Source organism: Ursus maritimus, unplaced genomic scaffold, assembly GCF_017311325.1.
Source record: "Ursus maritimus isolate PB19 unplaced genomic scaffold, ASM1731132v1 scaffold_26, whole genome shotgun sequence".
Classification (NCBI taxonomy): Eukaryota; Metazoa; Chordata; class Mammalia; order Carnivora; family Ursidae; genus Ursus; species Ursus maritimus.
In genome coordinates this window covers 31,023,722-31,047,259 of record NW_024425119.1, presented here as the reverse complement: position 1 = coordinate 31,047,259, position 23,538 = coordinate 31,023,722, and the positions used below count along the sequence as shown (strand labels likewise).

General features: G+C 37.9%; 1 protein-coding gene across 1 annotated transcript in view; it reads left to right on the top strand.

Annotated features, from left to right (window-relative positions):
• The window catches only part of KIF21A (kinesin family member 21A), a 160,814-nt gene extending 144,912 nt beyond the window's left edge, over positions 1-15,902 (top strand). The window contains exons 34-38 of the mRNA XM_040642334.1: positions 6,332-6,496; positions 8,427-8,544; positions 9,952-10,122; positions 10,945-11,144; positions 14,641-15,902. Coding sequence (XP_040498268.1) covers positions 6,332-6,496; positions 8,427-8,544; positions 9,952-10,122; positions 10,945-11,144; positions 14,641-14,734 — 748 coding nt within the window. The 3' untranslated portion in view covers positions 14,735-15,902. The remainder of the gene's footprint in view (positions 1-6,331; positions 6,497-8,426; positions 8,545-9,951; positions 10,123-10,944; positions 11,145-14,640) is intronic.
• The last annotated feature ends 7,636 nt before the right edge of the window (positions 15,903-23,538 follow it).

The following is a 23,538-nucleotide window of genomic DNA, read 5'->3' as shown; positions in this document are numbered from 1 at the left end:
CTAGAGACTTAATAAGTATGGATATTAATGAAATCTCAGAGCTAGAAATCAGAACAACAATTTTAAGGATACTAGCTGGGCTTGAAAAAAACATATAAGACACTAGAGAATCCCTTTCTGAAGAAATAAAAGAACTAAGATCTAACCAGGTTGAAATCAAAAAGGGTATTGCTGAGACGCAATCAACAATGCAGGCTCTTACTTCTAGGATAAATGAGGCAAAAGAGAGAATAAGTGTTATAGAAGATAAAATTATGGAGAATAAGGAAACTGAGCAAAAGAGAGATAAACAATTACTGGACCATGAAGGGAGGATTCGAGAGATCAGCGATACCATGAAGCAAAACAGGATTATTAGAGTCCCAGAGGAAGAGGAAGGGGGGGGGTCAGAAGCTATATTTGAGCAAATTATGGCTGAGAACTTCCCTAATCTGGGTAAGAAAACAGGCATTCAAGTCCAGGAGGCACAGAGAACCCCCCTCAAAATCGATAAAAATAGATCAACACCCCAACATATAATAGTGAAGCTTGCAAATTTCAGGGACAAAGAGAAAATCCTGAAAGCAGCTTGAGACAAGAAGTCTTTAACCTACAAGAGTAGGAACATTAGACCTACAAGAGTAGAAGACCTATTCACAGACACCTGGCAGGACAGAAAGGGCTGGCATGATATATTCAGGGTACTAAATGAGAAAAACATGAAGCCAAGAATACTATATCCAGCAAGGCTGTCATTCAGAATGGAAGGAGAGATAAAGAGCTTCCAGGACATACAGAAACTAAAAGAATTTGTGGTCACTAAACCAGCTCTGCAGGAAATATTAAAGGGGATCCTGTAGATAAAGAGAGATCCCAAAAGTAACACAGACCTGAAAAGAACAGAGACAACACACAGAAACAGTGATTTTATAGGTAATACAATGGCACTAAATTCATATCTTTCTGTAGTTACTCTGAATGTAAATGGACTAAAGGCTCCAATCAAAAGACACAGGGTCTCAGACTGAATAAAAAAGCAAGACCTATCAATATGCTGTCTACAAGAGACACATTTTAGACCCAAAGACACTTCCAGACTGAAAGTGAGGGGGTGGAGAACCATCTATCATATTAATGGACATCAAAAGAAAGCTGGGGTAGCAATCCTTATATCAGACAAATTAGATTTTAAACCAAAGACTAGTTAAGAGATGAAGAGGACATTATATCATACTTAAAGGGTCTGTCCAATAAGAAAATCTAACAATTATAAATATTTATGCTCCTAACTTGGGAGCAGACAATTATATAAACCAATTAATAACAAAATTAAAGAAACACATGAGTAATAATAGAATAATAGTAGGGGACTTTAACAGCTCACTCACAACAATAGACAGATATCTAAATAGGAGATCAACAAGGAAACAAGGCTTTGAATGACACGCTAGACCAGATGGACTTCACAGATATATTTAGAGCATTCCATCCTAAAGCAACAGAATGCACATTCTTTTCGAGTGCACATGGAACATTCTCCAGAATAGATCACATACTGGGTCACAGATCATGTCTCCACAGGTACCAAAAGATTGGGATCATTCCCTGCATATTTTCAGACCACAATACTTTGAAACTTGAACTTAATCACAAGAGGAAGTTTGGAAGGAACTTAAATACTTGGAGGTTAAAGAACATCCTACTAAGAAATGAATGGGTCAACCAGGAAATTAAAGAAGAATTTTTAAAAATCATGGAAACAAATGAAAATGAAAACACAACTGTTCAAAACCTTTGGGATGCAGCAAAAGCAGTCCTAAGAGGAGAGTGTACAGCAATTCAAGCCTTTCTCAAGAAACTAGAAAAGTCTCAAATACACAACCTAACCTTACACCTAAAGGAACTGGAGAAAGAACAGCAAATAGAGCCTAAACCAAGCAGGAGATAAGAAATAATAAAGATTAGAGCAGAAATCAATGAAATAGAAACCAAGAACAGTAGAACAGATCAGTAAAACTAGGAGATGGTTCTTTGAAAGAATTAATAAGATCAATAAACACCTAGCCAGACTTATCAAAAAGAAAAGAGAAAGGACCCAAAATAATAAAATCATTAATGAAAAGGGAAAGATAATGACCAACACCAATGAAATACAAACAATTTTAAGAACATATTATGAGCAACTATATGCCAACAAATTAGGCAATCTGGAAGAAATGGATGCATTCCTAGAAACTTATAAACTACCAAAACTGTGGCAGGAAGAAGTAAAAAACCTGAACAGACCCATAATCAGCAAAGAAATTGAAACAGTAATCAAAAATCTCCCAAGAAGCAAAATAAGAACTAATACCTATTCTTCCGAAGCTGTTTCAAAAAAATAGGAATGGAAGAAAAACTTCCAAACTCGTTCTATGAGGCCAGCATTTCTTTAATCCCAAAACCAAAGACCCCATTAAAAGGAGAATTACAGACCAATATCCCTGATGAGTATAGATGCCAAAATACTCTCACCAGGATACTAGCCAATAGGATCCAAAAATACATTAAAAGGATTATTCACCACGACCAAGTGGGATTTATACCTGGGATGCGAGTGTGGTTCAGCATTTGCAAATCCATCAATGTGATAGATCACATTAATAAGAGAAAGACAAGAACCATATGATCCTCTCAACTGATGCAGAAAAAGCATTTGACAAAATACAGCATCCTTTCTTGATTAAAACTCTTTAAGTATAGGGATAAAGAGACATACCTCAATATCATAAAAACCAGCTCTGAAAAGCCCACAGCGGATATCATTTTCAATGGGGAAAAACAGAGCTTTTCCTCTATGGTCAGAAACATGACAGGGATGCCCACTCGCACCTCTGTTGTTCAACATAGTACCAGAAGTCCAAGCTTCAGCAGTCAGACAACAAAAAGAAATAAAAGGCATCAGAATAGCAAAGAAGAAGTCAAACCCTCACTCTTCACAGATGACATGATACTTTATGTGGAAAGCCCAAAAGACTCCACCCCAAAATTGCTAGAACTCATGCAGGAATTCAGCAAAGTGGCAGGATATAAAATCAATGCACAGAAATCAGTTGCATTTCTATATACCAACAATGAGGCAGAAGAAAGAGAAATTAAGGAATTGATCCCATTTACAGTTGCACCCCAAACCATAAGATACCTAGGAATAAACCTAACCAAAGAGGAAAAGGATTTGTACTCTAGAAACTATAGAACACTTGGGAAAGAAATTGAGGAAGACACAAAGAAATGGAAAAAACATTCCATGCTCATGGATTGGATGAATAAATATTGTTAAAATTTCTATGCTACCCAGAGCAATCTACACATTCAGTGTAATCCCTATCAAAACACCATTGACATTTTTCACAGAGCTGGAACAAATAATCCTAAAATTTGTATGGAACCAGAAAAGACCTTGAATAGCCAGAGGAATGTTGAAAAAGAAAACTAAAGCTGGTGGCATCATGATGCCCAACTTCAAGCTATGTTACAAGGCTGTGATCATCAAGACAGTACGGTATTCACACAAAAACAGACACATAGATCAGTGGAACAGAATAGTGAACCCAGAAATGGACCCTCAACTCAGTGTCAACTAATTTTTGACAAAGCAGGAAAGAATATCCGATGGAAAAAGGACAGTCTCTTCCACAAATGGTATTGGGAAAATTAAACAGCCACATGTAGAAGAATAAAACCAGACCATTTTCTTATATCATACACAAACTCAAAATGGATGAAAGACCTTAATGTGAGAAGGAATCCATTAAAATCCTAGAGGAGAACCTAGGCAGCAACCTCTGTGACCTTGGCTGCAGCAACTTCTTTTCTTGCTAGATTTGTCTCCAAAGGCAAGGGAAACAAAAGCAAAATGAACTATTGGGACTTTGTCGAGATAAAAAGCTTTTGCACAGCAAAGGAAACCATCAACAAAACTAAAAGGCAACCTTAGATGAAAGAAGATATTTGCAAATGACATAGCATATAAAGTCTAGTATCCAAGATCTATAAAGAATTTATCAAACTCAACACTCCCAAAACCAATAATCCAGTCAAGAAATGGGCAGAAGACATGAACAAACATTTCTGCAAAGAAGACATACAAATGGCCAACAAACACAGGAAAAAATGCTCAATATCACTTGGCATCAGGGAAATACAAATCAAAACTACGATAAGATACCACCTCACATCAGTCCGAATGGCTAAAATTAACAAGTCCAGAAACAACAAATGTTGGAGAGGATGCAGAGAAAGGGGTAACCTCTTACACTGTTGGTGGGAATGCAAGCTGGTGCAGCCACTCTGGAAAACAGTATGGAGCTTCCTCAAACGTTAAAAACAGAGCTACCCTACAACCCACCAATTGCACTACTAGGTATTTACCCCAAAGATACAAATGTAGTGATCCGACGGGGCACCTGCACCCCAATGTTTATAGGAGCAATGTCTACAATAGCCAACCTGTGGAAAGAGCCCATATGTCCATTGATGGATGAATGGATAAAGAAGATGTAGTATATATATGTTGTGTATATATCTAGATATATACATATATCTATATCTATATCCACAATGGAATATTGTTCAGCCATCAGAAAGGATGAATACTTACCATATACATCGACATGGGTGGAGCTGGATAGTATTATGCTGAGTGAAATAAGTCAGTCAGAGAAAGACAATTATCATATGGCTTCACTCATAGGTAGAATGTAAGAAACAGTGCAGAGGATCGTAGGGGAAGGGAGGGAAAATTAAATGCAAAGTAATAGAGAGGGAGAAAACCATGAGAGACTTAACTACAGGAAACAAACTGAGGGTTGCTGGAGGGGAGGTGGTTGGAGGGATGGGGTAATTGGGTGATGGGCATTAAGGAGGGCACGTGATGTGATGAGCACTGTGTGTTATATGCAACTGATGAATTATTGACCTCTATATCTGAAACTAATGATGTACCATATGTTGGCTAATTGAATTTAAATTAAAAAAAGAGCCTGGTATTAAACAGGAAGGAATGAGTCATATTTGATCTGTGACTAAGTATACATTTCATATTTCCTCCCTCCCTCCCAAATATCAAGGTATTGCACGTTCATAGTATTTATTCCTTGATGGAGTTAAATGATTTACATTACTTGCTTCAAATGAATACTGCTCCTTGGAAAAATGGCTAAATTACCATAGTAAGCAGTTAAGAAGTAGTTGTAACCTTTAATTAGCAGGTATTGAATAACTGGGAGGTTTTTTTGTTTGTTTGTTTTAGGACCTAGACTGCTTTTGTGTGAACACCAATTGCATAACTGTGGGTTAGGCTGGACTATTAGAGGATGAGTTTATTTTCTGTGTCATCATCTGTGTCTTTAAAATGTAGAGCAAATAATGATTCTTTTTGCTATAAGATTGATGAACTGTTTTACACAATTAAAATAGGGGTGAACTCTTGGTTTAAATAAGCAAAGGAACATAGAAAATGTAATTTGTAGAGTAGGGGTTATTAACATAAGTCCTAATTTGTATTTTGAGGACTACTCATTATTTACTGTACTGAATACAAGTCTCTTGAGGGAAATTTTATAGGAAAAGGAACACCGTATCTTAGAAATCTGCCAGTCTAGCTGACACACTAAAGTCAAATTTAAAAAGATTAATTATAACTTGATATTTTAGATGTTAACTAAGAAAATGTTGCAGGATTTAAGAATATATTTATCACTTAGAATTTATCTGAGGAAATAGAAATGTTTAAGTCGTTAGCACATGGTAGACTCCATGTATGATTGAGTTAGAGTAAACTAAAACTGAGAATGGTTTGAAAAATCCTTCGTGTCTTTAATTCAGAAGGCAATTCTTACGGGCAAAAGGAGTACTGGAAGGCCTGGCCCCTTGGGGGTGGGGTGGGGGCTTCTGGAAGCTGCAGGAAAACTAGTTACCTGTGTAGCATGGTATCATTTGTTGTGGTTTTTGGTTTTTTTTATTTATTTTATTTATTTATTTTTTAAATCTTTGACCTCTAATCTTTTTTGAATGATGTTCTGGTCATTCCTAACTCAGGGCTTGGAATTCCTAGCATTATACGAGACTTACAAACTAAGAATTTTAAGCCATATCATCTTGTTTTAGTCATTCATTTATCCCCTTCCTCATCAAATGTGTTTATAAGTGCCAGGTATGTGTGTGTGAGGTTCTGTGCTTGGAACAGTTGACATGGTGACCAGAAGACACAGACCTTGTTTGCCTACAGCCAGTTTCCTAGGAATTCAAGGAACCCTAAGCTGAACTCTTGCCCAGAAATGTGACTTTGTTCCTTTGTTGTGTCTCTGTTAAGATCTTCAGGTCAAGTTACTCTTGGAGATGCCTGTTCTGCAAGTACCAGCCGGACAGTAGCTATTCCTTCTGGAGAAAACCAGATAAATCAAATTGCTCTAAACCCAACGGGCACTTTCCTCTATGCAGCATCTGGAAATGCTGTCAGAATGTGGGATCTTAAAAGGTAGAATTTTTAAGAAAATGTATTTCTTCTATATGGCAAATAGAGTTTTCAGATATTAATAATGTATTGGTGCATATGAAATCTAATTTTTATAACCCCAGAAGTTAATATAAAGTCATACGCTTTTCTATTTGGCCCAATACCCCTAAATGTCTCTTCTGTCCTTATTAGCAAACTCACAATTTTCCTTTCTTTTAATCTCTACTGATAGAAAAAAAGTATATGAAGGAAAATAACCTCTCTTAATAATCATCTACAGTTTGTGTTCTTTACTAGGAAGAGATCAAGATTCTCATTCTAGTTTCACTAGGACCTTTGAAAGAGTTATTTTTGGGGCAGCATCACTTAAAGATCTTATATTTCAAAATTTTCAGTTTATAAACTTAATTAACAAATTTGGGCATAAATCCTTATAGGATTTTTGTGAATATAAAATATATAGAAAAGATAAAGTGTTAAGATCAAAATGGGTAAAAAATGATAAGTTGAAATCTAAAGCATTACATCTCTGATTTGTTTTTTATTTACTGTGAAATATGAGCTTTTATCCTTCAGTTGAGTGTTTATGTTAGCTTCTTTTCTAGTTCTTAAAATTTTGGTGGCAAGGGAATATTCATTTGTTAGTTAAGTATTTTTTCAACATCGATTCTAGCAGGCACTGCACCAAGACTATGGTAGGTTCTGGAAATAAAGACTGTGCAAGACAAATGTGGTATCTACCTTCTTAGGGCTCCTGTTGTAATGGAGGTTAATGGCCCCTAAACAGGCAATTACAGGATACTGAGTGATGGGTAGTTTGGAAACTGCAAATTACTAGTTATAACTTGTAATGTTTTAACACATGACTGAGAAAGTTTAATAAACATAATTTATAGGTAAATAGATGAGAGAGAAAGAGAGAAGAAACACAGTCTTGTGTTTTAGAAATAGAATGTAGAAAATTGAACATAGTGCTTGTTTAAGAAAATGAGAAAAGAGATGAGTACTTAGTTTATTCTTGAAGATATTAAAACTTGACTCATAGAGCACCATGGAAGAAGACACTCAAAGTCATGACATGAGGCAGAAAAGATACCAGCTTTTCAAAATCTTTACACTTTCTATTTTTGCTGAGAAGTTAGGTTCTTTGAAATCTGCTTGATTTCAGCAACATGACTAAATGGAGATTTATTGTAACAAAGTAAGAGAATAGTTTTCTAGAACTAATATTCTATAAGTTAAATATATCTCTGTATTCCAGCAGCTTGATTGAGGTAGGACTGTGAGACAAAGGTTCATTGTTAACCCCTGACAATTGATATCATACATTTTTCTGACTTACCTATATATCCTGGTCATTTCCAATCTTTATAATAACTGATGAAATAGACCGCCTACTTTCTGACACACATATACACATGTTTTTGTGCATAGGTGTATATATGTCTGTGTATGTGTGTATATGATGGGTGTACATACATGTGTGTGTGTGTGTATGTGAGAATATATGTATTTGCTATAAAGTAGTCTTTTTCTATATTATTGATTGTGTAGTTATATGTGATAACAGTTGTCTTAATCAAATTCTAAATTGGACCTTGGTCATATATTTATAACATATTTGGACATTTAACAGATTAAGGATTTACCTTAATAGGTTGGATTTAAAGTTAGTCTTTAGCAAGTTTTGCTGCCTTTTTGTTTACCGTCTGAATGACATTAGTACTTTGGAATAACTTATTTAGGACTACTCACACTTCAATCATAGAATAGGTTAGTTTGGCCATTTTTTGACTTTGAATTTAAAGAGAGTTGCAGAGAGGCAGAGCTAAAATAAAAAAGAAAATTAGTGAACAGTTTCATCAAAGAATATAGATTATTTATGTTGAGGCTTAGCCTCAGCACATTAAGAAATATTTTCAAACAAAATTATTTTTCTTTCTTTTTAAAGGTTTCAGTCTACAGGAAAGTTAACAGGACACCTAGGCCCTGTTATGTGCCTTACCGTAGATCAGATTTCTAATGGACAAGATCTAATCATCACTGGCTCCAAGGATCATTACATCAAAGTGTGTATTATAGAGTTGAATTATATTCTTCTATTAAATGATAGATTTGAAGTATTCAGATGCACCTAGAACCCTTTTCTCTTAATCAGTTTTCTTTTTTCCCATTTCTATCCTTTACTTTTTCTTCATGATCTTTTCCTCACTCATAGTTTCTGATTTTATTGTCTTATTATTCAATCATGTATTCTCATTTTTCATAGAAGATAATTTGGGAGGGATTTTAAAGATCTTTGGCTCAGTCATCCAACTAATGCATAAGTCTCACTGTCACCATCTTTTATACTGAATTTATTATGGTCTTTAGATCTTATGAAATAAGCAGATAAGGGAAGAGGCACAGTTTGGTTCTAGAAATGTTAAATTTGAGATACTAAGTAATAGAAGTCATCCTCATGTAGGTGAGTAGGCCATTTGAAAGGCAAGTCTAGAGCTCAGTGTAAGTTAAGACATGCAGGTTTGGGAGCCATTCGAATAGAAGCAGGTGTTTGAGGGGTTAGAGTAGCTGGCATGGCCAAAGGAGAGAAAGGTTGCTAGGACTCAGCCTTGGGAATTCCTTAAGAACCAATTAGGAATAAAAAGAGGATACAGTAATAGAGAGATAGGAAAAGAATAAATATTGTTTTCATAATCTGAGATTAAGAGATGAGAAATGAGTTGGTGACATGAAAATAGAATGGTTAAAGGAAGAGGGTTTTGTATTTGGTAGACTTGAGTATGCCTGTCTGCTTAGGAAGCAGGCCCCAGTGGAGAGGGAAAGTGTGAAGAGGGAAGTGGTGGTAATTGATGAAGGTGGTAGGAACAGTTAGAACCACATCAGTGATGTGAACCTTGGGAAGCAGTAAGCACACTTTGGCATCTGAAAAGAAGGGAAGGGTAAGAGAATGTTCAAAGATAAAAGGAAACTTTTGGGATAGAGGGAAGAGCCCAAAAAGTTTATTTTTGATCATGCTAGCCTTTTCAGGAAATCAACAGCTAAGAGAGATGAGGGCAACTGAGGGGGGTGGGAGGTTTTGAATAGCAACTTTGGGAAATTTGAGATGACCACCGGGATTGCAGAGCTATCTAATAGTGTTTAAATAACAGCCATATCATTTCTCTGACTTTCAAGTGGATTGATATGTAGTATTTGTATTCTTGAACATATCATTTATATACTCAGACATGAAAAAATTGGTTGCCTTTCTTAAAAGCCTACAGACACATAAGCATGTGAGATTAAGAAAAAATAATGTGAAAATAGGGCCCGGGTTCCTCCTGAGTCATTCATACCAGGTTAATTTAGTAAAATATTGGAACAAAACAAGTCACATCTGGTTAATATACATGTGTATGTGTTTCTGTGTATGAACACATATAGGTGTTTATTTGTAAGTTAAATAGGATGTCTGCTTTCTCTCTCTTTTTTAGATGTTCGATGTAACTGAAGGGGCTCTGGGAACTGTGAGTCCCACCCACAATTTTGAGCCCCCTCATTATGATGGCATTGAAGCGCTAACCATACAAGGGGATAACCTGTTTAGTGGGTCCAGAGATAATGGAATCAAGAAATGGGACTTAGCTCAAAAAGACCTTCTGCAGGTAATGCAAAAACCTTTCATGGGCTGGAGTGGGTACTCAGAGCTACCAGTAGTCTGTGTAAGAACTCGAAGTGCCTCTTAAAGAGTGTTTCTTCTTCAGCCACTAGAGTTACTAATTATGAGAAGGGCAACGTTCAATATTTAATAATACCTTCTAGATAAGAATAGGTGAAAACAAAATGAACAAGTAGCATGCATGTCAGTGGAACAGACTTGGCAATAGATGCATTTATTGCATTAAAGATCTTTTATAGATATACATGCATGGTTGTGACTTTTTTATTATTCATATAAATATATTTACACTCAAAGATAGTCATATAGTTTGAGCTTTTAATTACTGTTTATTCATTATGAAATATATGTTAACTCTAGTCTTCTCCAAAAAGCCTCAAGCCTCCATGTTTTCTACCAAAGGTTGAAGGCAATGATTTTATGAGGCATTCTTTATAGTGCACATACCAGGCTGTAGTTTTCAAACCTGTTGAATTAAATTCATTTTAGAGAAAGGTGAGATACTTAACTCCCATGAAGAGAATGTGATGTGAAAAATTCTGTGTACTTTCTGTGTCTGTAAGATTTTTAACATTATAGGTCTGTAATATTGATAACACTGATAATAACGGAGACAATTTGGAAGCAAATTGCAAATTTATTTCTTTAAGTCACTAAGAATGATTGGATAGAAAATGATTTTTATAGTTTCCAGGCCATTCAGTGTTCCAAATATTGTTTTGTCAACAAAAATGTTTGTAACTTTGGTGTGAAAATGTCATTTTGGAAGGTTCCTCTTAAACTGCTGATTTCTCTTTTTTTCTCTCAGCAAGTTCCAAATGCCCATAAGGATTGGGTCTGTGCCCTAGGAGTGGTGCCAGGGCACCCGGTTCTGCTCAGTGGCTGCAGAGGAGGCATTCTGAAGCTTTGGAACATGGATACTTTTGTGCCAGTCGGAGAGATGAAGGGTCATGATAGTCCTATCAATGCCATATGTGTCAATTCCACCCACATTTTTACTGCAGCCGAGTAAGTTTTTCCTGTGTGATTTTTCTCTGTATTGGTTGTTTGTGTTCAGATTTAATAAATATTGTAAGTTGTAAATGTCTGGAAACAAAACATGTAAAAACCCTTCTTTTATTACAATCATTCTATTTCAGCTCTCTTATTTATATTTTCTGATGTGCACTTTGGACACTGAGTTTAATCCCCAGAAAACATGAGAATAGTGTTACTTCTGTGTCAGGACTCTGCTTATCCTAGGAACTCTGCTGCCAGATCTTCCCCTGGTGATTCTAATTTTAAAAAAATCATTTATAGGTGACTAATTTTTAAAGATTTTTTTCCATAAAGACCATACTTGCCATTCTTCACATTTAGAATAAATCATTTAAAAAATCTCTTTGTTCCTCTTCTACCTCTCTGTAAAGTACAGTTGACCCTTGGACCATGCAGGCTTAGGGGGCACTAACCCCTGAATAGTTGAAAATCCAGGTATAACTTTGACTCCCCCAAAACTAAACTGCTAATAACTTACTGTTGACTGGAAGCCTTACCAATAGTACAATTAGTCAGTTAACACATATTTTGTATGTTATCTGTATTATATACTATATTCTTACAGTAAAGGAAGGTAGAGGAAAGAAAATGTTATTAAGAAAATCATAAGGAAGAGAAAATACACTTACAGTGCTATGCTGTGTTCATCGAAAATATCCATGTGAAAGTGGACCCTCGCAGTTCAAACCCGTGTTGTTCAAGGATCAGCTGTATAAGTACTTAATAATAATATCTGCTTCCTCCCTCTTAGGGAGGCTGGGTTGATGGGGTTCATTTGCTTATTTTTCCATTCATGATGAGTCTCCCAATATGTCAGGCACTGTTCCAGACTCTTGGGAAGAGCTGTGAACAAAACAGACCCCCAGTTTCATTTGAAGTAGAAGAAAAGAAAATAAATAACTAAAATACGTTACATAGTGATAAGTACTATGGAGAAAAATAAAGCAGGGAACGAGGAAGAGAGTATCATGGGGAGGAGGTCACACAATAGGGTGGTTTGTGAAGGCCTCACTGAAGAAGTGACGTTTAAGATGCTTGAAGGAAGTGGAGAAGATGTTATGACCATAAAAATGTCATAATATGTATGTAAGTACTTTGGCAAGGAAAGCATATATACTCTAATGTGAGCTGTTGGTCTCATTCAAATAAAATATAATGTCCTATGAATATCTACCTTGAAAATCTCCTTTTGCCATTTTTACGCTTAATTTAATCAGAGCACTTTCTTGATTCATCTATCCTAAATGCACGATTACCCTGACTTTATTTTGAAACCTCTGCTATATTTCTATGTCATCTCTTATTATTGGTGCTATTTTCCTTGAATCCCTCTTTTCACTTGGATTTACTTTCTCGTAGCTCTAAAGTACTTCAAAGCTGATTTATTTTGTGTTTTTCTAAGGTACTTACCTTTGGTGCTTTATTGATGTTATTTCAAAATGTATTACTTTCTTAAGACTCACCACTTTTGTTTATTCTCTTGGAAACTTGCAGTGTCTTTGATAATTTACTGGAAATAACAATACCCCTTAAAGCTGTGGGACACTCAGTGTAAGACTCTGAAAGTATTGTATGTCACTGAGATCTGGTGGGTGAAGTGTGATGTTACTGTAACACCTCTCTTCCACAGTATAGTCTTACTTTTGAAGAACTGAACTTTTTCTCAGTTTGCCCGTGGTACACCAGATGCAAATATGTTTACTGTGTAATTTAATAATAAGGAAAGTGGGGCACCTGGGTCGCTCAGTCGTTGGGCATCTGCCTTTGGCTCAAGTCATGATCCCAACGTTCTGGGATTGAGCCCCGCATCGGGCTCCCTGTTCAGTGGGAGGCCTGCTTCTCCCTCTCCCACTCCCCCTGCTTGTGTTCCCTCTCTCGCTGCCCCTCTCTCTGTCAAATAAATAAATAAAATCTTTAAAAAAAAATTAGGAAAACGGCCAATAAAATCAGAAAGGCTATTTTCAGATTAGTTCTACTTATTTATTTGTCAATTAGCACACACTTGTATAGTGCTTAGTATTTGCCAGGCATTGTTCTAAGTGCTTCGCAGGCACTGTCTCCTCTTGTTAGAATGTATAATCTACAGTGGAAGAAGGTTTTGTTATTTGTTTGTTTGCTTGTTTGATTTTAAATTGTCTCAAGCACCTGAATAGTGCCTGGAACACAGCAAGTTATCAACATTTGTTGAACGGATGGTTGAATAAATGAATGGGTGGATGAATGAACATATCCCCTTGCTGTTATCAGTGTACATATACTGTGAGGGTTGGTGAGAAGATTACTATTTTTCCCCAGTTTTATTGAGATATAATTGGCATATAACGTTGTATGAGTTTAAGGTACACAGCATAATGATTTGACTTATGTATATTGTGAAATGATTACCACAATAAATTTAGTTAACATCTGTCATCTCGAATACATGCAAAAAAAAAAAAAAAAGGTTTCTTGTTTGCTTGTGATAAGAACTCTTAGGGAGAACAGAGATTACTGATTAGATACTAGAAAGCCTGGATCCTAGGCTCACCTCTGCCCTTTACTATGTTACATTGGACACGTAACTAAACTCTGTTTATCCTTGAAATGGACTGCGTCATCTCTGAAGTGCCTTTTAACTATGAAATTCTATGGAAACTCTTTCTTTTGGCTGCGAGTTTATTAGATAATTGGAGAAAAGTAACACTCCCTTAAAGCTAGGAGAGACACAGTAAGAAATATGATGGTTTAATGACCACTCCCCAGTACCCACATGCTGGGTGAACAAAAACAGGTTTTCTCAGAAACACTCTGAGTCTTCTGTGTTCCATGATAGTGGAGTATCAGTCCACTTCTCAGTAGACTCCTGCTTTTCCTGTGGGCTTACGCTGATTTCACCTGAGGGTAACTCTTCCTAACTGTTGCCATATTTACCAGCTCCCCGGAAACCCTGGCCTAACTCTTCCCTTCCCAGAAGCCTGATTGTAACCTAACTGTGGGCTCTTGTGCCTGAAGATCTGTGACCAGTGTTGTATCATGTGTTGTTTTTTGAAACAATGCGTGTAGATCCGTTGTAGTGATTAGGAGGTGGGGCCCTAGAACCAGACTGACTAGGTTGAAATCTTGGTTCTATCACATGCTTTGTGATATCGAGCAAATTACTTAACCTCTCTGGATCTCAATTTGCTCATCAATACAAAGGGGATAATAGCATTATCTATCTCTGTGGTAGTTAAAGAGAATTGAATATATTTATATTTAAAGGGGACATAGTAACCATGCCTGCCATATAGTAAGTCCTTGACAATATGAACTGTTTTTAATATCATTATTATGGGTTATCTGTTTGATATACGTATGGGACAATGTGTATTTTTACTTACATCTATTGAAGTCCTCTTCAAAAATGTTTTCACAGTAAATAATTCTAAGAGCTATTTCTTTGTCTTTCTGCCTCTTTTCACATGTTTATTTTTAATTTGTTTTGTAGTGATCGAACTGTGAGAATTTGGAAGGCTCGCAATTTGCAAGATGGCCAGATCTCTGACACAGGAGATCTGGGGGAAGATATTGCCAGTAATTAAACATGAATGAAGATAGTCATAAACTGAATACTGTGATCATACTCTGTACGTTCATTATGAAATGTTGCCCTGTATTTATTAGGCAAAAACTTATGAATGGGATTAACTGGAAAATATATCTGAATCCAGCTGCTGATTATAAATGGTATTGTAATAAAATTGCGTACTAGCCTGTGTGCTTAATTTTAATATCCGCCAATACATATATATCCTTTAATTGGTATACTGCTTGATTCACACTTTTATTGTGGCTGGATTTTTGTCCCTAGCTATAAAAAACACCTTAAAATTATTTGAATTATAAGATGTCTGCTTTTGTGACAGTCAGGAAACACCTGGAATACAATGTAACTCATTAGTAACTCATTGTATAGTCTGTTCAGATGATTTATATATTTAAACATATCGGGAATGTTAATCAGATTGTGGTCCATTTGTCTGGTATTTATATCAGTCTATAGAAGGTTCCCAAATTTCAAAGCTCTTTTAATATAATGGGAAAAAAAATAAGATAGGAGAATATTATTGATGATTTTTCCTAAGGTGGAATTGACCTTCTTCTAACAAAGAATGTTAAACAGTTTGTGTTCAATGTTGATGTTTACTTGTATTGACCAAAGTTTTACAGCTGTGCTATATTCAGTGCTCAGGACTAAAATGCTGTTAAATTGTTTTATTAGTGCTGTGCATACATTCTGTGATGACATTTTCAATGTCCTAACAGAAATATATTTTGATCTATTTTCCTATGGAGTTGTTTCTATTATCACCTTTTAATTTCATTTTTATTTAATAGTAGTATTTCCTTTCCCCTTTATCTAATTTTTTTATATGCTGCTAAATATATTTTAAATACACTGTGTTTGCAAACCTTGGTAGTTATGATGAGAACTCTATCATCGGCAGTGGGAAAAGCTATGTAAATACGTAGACTGTAAAGAGAGAATGTCTTACATTGTAACTGTATGAATTTTTAAATGCTGTAGATTGGATTTTGCAAAAGGATGTATAATTTGTCTGCTCAGAATATTAATTTGTAAATTCTGCAAGTTTAATTTTTATGTAGATGGTATAACATTTGAAAATATTGTCTTGTGATTTTTTCCCCAAGTATATTTGCTTGTAAATGAAAGCTTAGCAAGGGCTTCAATAAACGTGTTGCTCTGAATTGTTTTCATTCTTTTGTTCTTTTTCTAATTGTATGAAAATGGTTAGTGTTTGTAAAACTTTGTTTTTTCTGTGTGTGATATAAGGAAAGACATTTTTTTTGTTATCCAGCACTTCATATGCATTCCTGTTTTTGCTCACTAGGCATGAAATATTCTTGAAAACTTTGAATCATAACCTAATCTTGATGAACCAAGGAAACTCACTATTTAGGGAATTAAATCAAACCTTATAATTTAGGCATTTGGTTATTAAAGAAGAAATAAAGGGTGGTGACTGGCAGATATTGGCAGGAGGTGAGTTGAGAGTGTAGAGGGGGTGTGGCCATGCGTCTGGGGTCCTAGAAATGTTCTAGTTCTCCACTGGGTCCTATGTTAAACTGTTCGTATATTTCTCTTTATGTGTGCTATATTTCACAATGAAATATGCATTTCTTTAATTTTCAAGAAGGGATTTTCCTGTAAAGAGGAATTCAGCTGTTTTGTAATTTTGTCTCCTTTTCTGGAGGAAAATACTATGACAAGACCTGAGAGACATTTTTAGGACCATTTTGAATTTCAGTATTCCTGGAGTGTTTCTTTTCACAGGACTATTGCTCAACCACTCATTTGATAGTTAATTTATTCAATAAATGTTTATTGAGCATGCCTGAGACTGGGTACTAGGGACAAAAAAGTAACAAGACTGAGTTTACGCTTGCCCTCTGAGTGGAGAGAGAATAAATCCAGCACTTACATCACAGATTGGTCAGTGCTCTGACAGGGAAGGTTTGGGAGTCTTCAGCTCTACCGGAGGCACCTGACCCTGACTGCGAGTCCAATCAGAGGTCTGTTACACGATCCTGAGCTCTGTGTTTGCACAGAACACAAAGCCTAGTGTCTCTTTTACCTTTTAAAAGGCTGGAGGCTCAGCTACAGTTGATCTGATACAAATAATTCAAATGAATATGTAAAAGAGGCAGTCCTCTTTAAAGACTACCTTCTGAAAGATGTTGGGGGAAGTCACTGAGAGGCCGTGACCTCCAGTTGACCCGGGAGCTAGATCCGGGCAATCAGAGGCTGCTCACCCGCTCCCCAGTCCTTGGAATGTATGTTCTGCCCACGTTCCCACCGCCAGAACTGTTTCTCTGTTTCAAGGACATAGCCTTGAGGGAGTAAAGTGTTGTTGAGACTATCTACATGGTATTGAAGACCGAACCCAGGTAAGGCCTCTGTGTAAACTTTTAAGGTTCTGGCAGGCAGGTGTGGAGATCTACTTATCTTGCGGCCGTGGGACACAAGCCTCGTAAATAAATCCCCTTGCTTGTTGACCCTGCCACCTACCAGTCTGGAGCGGCCTGCCTCTCCTGTCTCAGTCTGTCCTTGGCTTCCTTGTACGGGGGCTAGTTTGCCAGCCAGCAGAAAATCCTGTTCATTGTCAGGTTTGGCCAGCAAACCCTGAGATGGCGAATGAAAAGGTGACTCCAGAAAACTTAGGAGGAGAAAGGAGAGGCCTGGGGACCAGATGCTCTAGTGGCGAAAGGCTTCGAGCCAAGCTTTGTCTCCACTTTTATTGGGGTCGTACCAGTTCACCCGGTGCAAGTGCAAAGCAAGGAAGAAAGTGTAACCTTAGTGGTTAGGACAATAATATATGGGGCAGCGTGCGATAAGGGCGAGGAGCCAAGGAGTTTGTGAAGTACATGACCACCACAGGTACCTGTTTTTCCTTAAAATGTAAACATTTACTCCCTAGGTGAGAACCTTGAGCCGTAATTAGAATCTGGCTGCTTTCAGCCAAGGAACTTCAAAAGAGGCCCAGTGTTCCAGGAGCAACTCCTTTGCTTTTCAATTAGACCCGTCCAGGGAGGCATATACAAGTCGGGTTTTGTCTATCCAGGCTCTGTGAATTCCCACAGCTCATCTTTAAAGATCCCACCCAGAAAGGTTTACAGTAACTTTTTTTTTTTTCTAAGTAGGCTCCACACCCAGTGGAGCCCAACGCAGAGCTTGAACTCACAACCCTGAGATCAAGACCTGAGCTGAGATCGAGTCGGTTGCTTAACTGGCTGAACCTCCCAGGTGCCCCAAGAATAACTCTTAAAGCAGTTAAAATAGTGCTTCTAAAATTTAAAAATGGATTACTCCTCACTACGTATTAAATATACGCCATATCCCCTGAGAATGATGTCTTCTTTTTAGGAAAGATGACATTTCTGTCTTCTTTCAAATCCATCTTCATACTTTAGCTAAAGAGTAATGACAATGTTTTGCATATTCACTATGTCCACATTTGTTTATTTCCCAGCCGATACGGAATCTTTTATAAAATTTACTGAAGTCATCAACGTGTAACACGTCGTTCTGTGCTGCTGTTTGTAATTTTTCTTAAGGAATGCCTATGCCTTCTTCAAAATCAGTTCAAATTCTCTTTAGCCTCAGAATAGGTTGTATTATTGCTGTGTTGTTGGGGATTTGATTGGCCAGTCATTGTGCAGGTACTGATGCCTGGGAGTCGGTGTTTGCAAATCACAGATATAAAATGTATGGATTGCTCTGCATGAACCTCATGGTACAAAAATAAGAGTTATTTATCCTATTTTCTAACCATAATGAGATGCCGAACGAACTGTAAAATGTCACAGCTGCCATTAATCTCGCCTCTTTTTAATGAGGTTAACGATTGTAACAGCCAACACCTGCTGAGCATTTACTTTCCCCTTTGGGTGTCTCTGAAATGGGGGGAACCTAAGAAGCCAGTGAGTGTCCGAAGCATCTGATTTCAGAGATATTTAATTGTGAAGAAAAGTGCGCATCCTAGAATTTGTGAAGTACAGTATCGTGGGGCATTTTTGCCAGACAAAAATAGTGACAAATGTGCGCTACAGCATATATGGCCGATAATATGACTCCAAACCCTTTTTAATATGTTTTCGTGTGTGTTGGATTTGGGAAAAGCAAAGACCACATCTCTCAGACTTTCTTTCAGCTCGGGTTCCACGTTTACCCGGACCCCACCGAGCATATGAACTCAGGCATGAGGTGGAGGGAGGAGAACTCGGTGCTTCTACGGCAAAGTCCTAGAAACCCTTGTTTTTCCAGTGGCAGCTGTGATGGGGCCCCAGCCTCTGGCACTAGCTGTGGGTGTTGCGAGAAAGGCCAGGCACAGGGCACTGTCTTTGTTGGGTCCAGGCAAAGGTGGTTCCTGGAGTCTGCAATCAGGGCAGTGAACCCCTCGTTCGGTTCCTGATCTTCCTGATTGTGGCAGAGGCCAACTGGGTGTGCTAGTTCTGGGGGTGGGGGGTGGGAATCTAGCACCGCTTCACGATTTTGTAAGCAGCCACTCCCCTCTGAAATCCCTTTCTGCTTAAACCAGTTACAGTGGTTTCTGTATTTGCTACTGAATTCTAAAAGATACACTCTTTTTCTTTGTGATAGGTGTTTTAAGAGATTTCTTCCATTTATTTTTTTCTGGACACTAATTCAATTCTCAAACAAGACCATACCCTTTTCTCATTAAGCCGTGTAATCGTTTTTACTTTGCAAACAATACTTTCTGGTTGCCTAGAGGCTTTCTGTTTTAATGGAATCTCTTCAAGTGCTCTTGTCTGAGCTGTCCCAGGTCTGCGAGAGCTGGAAGGTTTAGCATGCCTCCCTGGGCTGCAGGCCTTCACAGGGGTTGCTCTTCCTCGGGGGAATCCACAGTTTTCCTAATGTCTCTGAAAACCCCATTTCAGACCTGCCTGGTGTTTTACTTGAGAACAGAAGCAGAGGGTATCAGGGAGACTGTTTTGTGCGTCCTCTCCTATTGTAAACATGTAACACCATCACTGAAAAATACCTAACCAAGAAACACAGGATGATGGGAAGCCTGATTTCAGTAAGACCTGGATTCGTCTGCACGAATCAGGATACTGCCTAGTGTTTATTATCCTCAGATTAGACTATGAGACAGTTTTGGTGTTTAGTAGAATCTGCTGGAGGCCGGCAACTACGAGTGTCTTCACCAGCCTTGGGGAAGACAGTAGGGGCTGAAGACAATATAATTTTCAGCTACTTTGGCCGTTAACGGAAGGATCCTGAAATACCTACCTTCTTTTCTGATGAGTGCCTTATCCCATCCTGTTCCTGAGGCCTTCCTCTCCCTCGCCTTTGCCTACGTGTGTGTGCGTGTGTGTGTGTGTGTGTGTGTGTGTGTGAGAGAGAGAGAGAGAGAGAGAGAGAGAGAGGTAGATGTGTTGATTGTCACAGGAATCCCCACCGTGGAAAATCGCTCCATGGGAATTATCCTGATATGGGTGTGGGCAAGGTGGGAGATCTTAACCTTTTAAAATAGCTCCGCATCAACCAAGGAAATCAGGAGGACTCTGTGCAGTATATGTGGCACGGATTTCCAGTTTCTCCTAGTACCAGTCACTCGCCTCTTACTCTTCCTAATAAAAACCTGAGGATTTCAGCTGAGCACATGGCTGCCCAGCCAGGGATTACATTTCCCACCTGATCTTGCAGTAAGCTATGACAAGAGGCTATGGTTCTGTCATGTGATCTAAAGGGAAGTGATGTACTGGCCTCGGATTTTTAAAAAATAGAAGTGCTTGGCCTTCACTTTGCCTTTCCCCTTTCCACTGACTAGGATGTGGAAGTGGTGATGATGAGCCAACCTGGACCGAACAGATGAAGACAACGTCCTGGGTGAGTGATGGTAGAACAATATGAGAGAATGAACCTGTGTCCTTGATGGTCTTGTGGCACAGAGTTTTGCCTCTGTCTTAGACCACTGATCAGCCTTTATGCCAGGGGTTGGCAAAACTTTTTTAGTAAAGAAATAAGAATATTTCAGGCTTTTCAGGCCACATATTGTCTCTGTCACACATTCTTTCTCTTTTTAAACAATGATTTAAATTCGTAAGAACCTTTCCTAACTTGAGGACCAAGGCTGGGCACTGAATTTGGCCCAAAGACTTATAATTTGCTAAACCCTGCTTGAGATTGTTATACAGGAGAAAGATAGCTTTTTTTTTTTTTTTTTTTGAGCCACTGAATTTTAAGATCTTTTGTTAAAGCAGCCTCTCTGTATGGCATATATATCCATGTACTTAATGACTTAACAAACTATGCTCTAGAAAAGATTTTCTGCAGAGAGGGGTTGCTACCAGGACTGTCATGCATGGTTGTGCATGTTGTGTACTGCACAACCCAAAAAGATAACATTCACTTTTAGACGTTATAAATTTATGTATTTGTTAAAACAAATGTAGGGTAGAGGGCAGTAAATCATTTTGTTCTTAAGTATATAAGAATACGATGGTAATTTTCAGCATATGGACGTAAAAAATGTATTTAGGAAAACAGTTTTTCTAATTTGAGCAAGGGTGTCTGTGGCCTAGTAATAGCCAGCCCTGGTGGTTAACTATTTGATCTCCATTGCCCAAGGTTAACACATTTCTTATTAAGTAAGGTCAATTTAAAAGTCATGAATTTCTGGGACACCTGTATAGCTCAGTCAGGTAAGTGTCTGACTCTTGATTTCAGCTCAGGTCATTATTTCAGTGTCATGAGACCAAGCCCTGCCATGCTGAGTGTGGAACGTGTTTAAGATTCTCTCTTTCCCTCTTCTTCTGTCCCTAACCCTGCTTGTTCTCTCTCTCTCTAAAAAAGAAAAAAAAGTGAATTTCTTCCCTTAAAAATATTGATTGCTCAGGAAACTCTGGCTTCATGTAATTTTTCATTAAAAATTCCGAATTTTAAGTGCCATATGTTTTCTGTCATATATGCCTTTTTAAAAATAAATGTGATTAAAAAAAGTCAACTTATTTAAATGGAAGGATTTGGGCAAGATGATATTGTAACATTTTCTCTAGGACTAATAACCCATTATTTTATGAATAATTGAGAACTCTGTTAAGAATTTTGGTATTACAGAGATTTTCTTATGTTGTCCTGGGTCAGTGAGGTAGCCTGGCAGCATTGGGCACAGCCCTGTGCTTGCTTTCTATCATTTCCATCCACTAAGATGTTAAGTCTACAAGTGTGGACGGTGTGTAATTGCTGTACTTATTTGTCTGCTCCACCCGTAACTATGGCAAAAGGTAAAAGGAGAGCAGAGTGTAAACATAGAAAGCATCCTAAGTCTGGATCTAGTGGCTATTTGCCATTCTTGTGGATTTCTTGGCACCTTTGAACAATTCTCTGTGTTAGGGTATTCTCACCTTATGAATTCCTTCTCCCTTTAGATACAAGTGACTCTTTCTTCTTACCTCCCTTTGTGGTCAGGGGGGCATGTGACTTAGCCTTGGCCCTTTAGAGTCGCTGGCAACGGACTTTGAATTGGAAGCGACCCAAAGGAGTTGACACCTCACTGAATCCCTGTGAGGGAGGTAGTGGGGGCTGATGCCATTTTGCATGGAAGCGGTGGAAGAAGTTTGGGTGTCAGCACCGATGATACAAGCCATGGGGTTTGTGCCCGCTAGAGAAAGAAGCAATCAGTTGTGACGTATGACTCTGGACATTGTTCCTGGTTGCATAGCCTCCAAACCTTCTGTGACTCCCCTGGAAATTGTACACAGCACCTAATAACCTCCAGTATGGTCTTTTTCTGTTGAACCAGCAGAGCTGTTTGCGATGATCTGCAGCTAAGAACCCCTACTTATAAAGGAGATCATAGTCCAAAACAAATGATGATCTCTTGGAAACTGAGTTTCTGCTCTCTGGAATTGACACAGATATCATTAACAGAGAACAAATAACTATAGACCATTTTCCTTTTCCTGACAAATTCACTTTAAGCATCTCTCCGATGAAAGTAACCTTATCTATTTCATATTCCAATGAGAGACTCACAGAAAAATCTCCAGAAAGGGTCTGGAGGTCCTTCAATAATAGGTCCTTCAATAATTTATGTTTTTATACCTCATGGATAATTAATATGTTTTGTCTATTTTCTTTAAGCAAAGCACGTCCAGATCACTGTGTCCTTTCCTAGATGACTAGCTGCTCAGATTGAGAATAGATGCATTTACGATCTCTTGCCTAAGTGCCTTTATTTAGTATTGTTGCTTGTTTGCAGTAGTTGATATTCAGTTTTCCATAAAGAGGTCAGGAAAATCTTGTCCGTTTGTATTCCAAGTAAGCCAAAAGTTGTAACTGGATTTCTTCTTGAGCATGTCACTTCTGCCTTAACGGAAGAGTTTCGTAAGCCGAGACTCTCTGTTTACTGAAACAAGTTCTGGGCCATGTAGGGGCTGGCTATGGAGTAGGGTGAGAAACTGCCCCCAGCCCCATGTGAGCAGTAACAGCGTGACAGCTCCTTTGAATAATTCAAGATTCCTACCTTCAGATAGGAAAAAAGTGTAATATCTAGAAATTGTTGTGCATTGCATTTGATAAGGAACCATGGGCACTTGAAAACTACTTGGCTAGTCTCTCTTAGTGTCCTGAAAAGTTTGTTTTATTAAGTTAAAAAAATTTTAAGTACAACCTAACTTGGAGAGGAGAGGTCATCTCAACCTGGGCAGACCCTAAGACCCACACATGTTTTTCTCAAACTCTCACTCAGGAGTTCATTTTACCCTGCGGCGAACATGTGATTCAGGGAAACCTTGTAAGTTGTTCTGATTAGTCTGAGCCGATGTTACTTCGTTAGCGTGCACCAATCAGAATCAG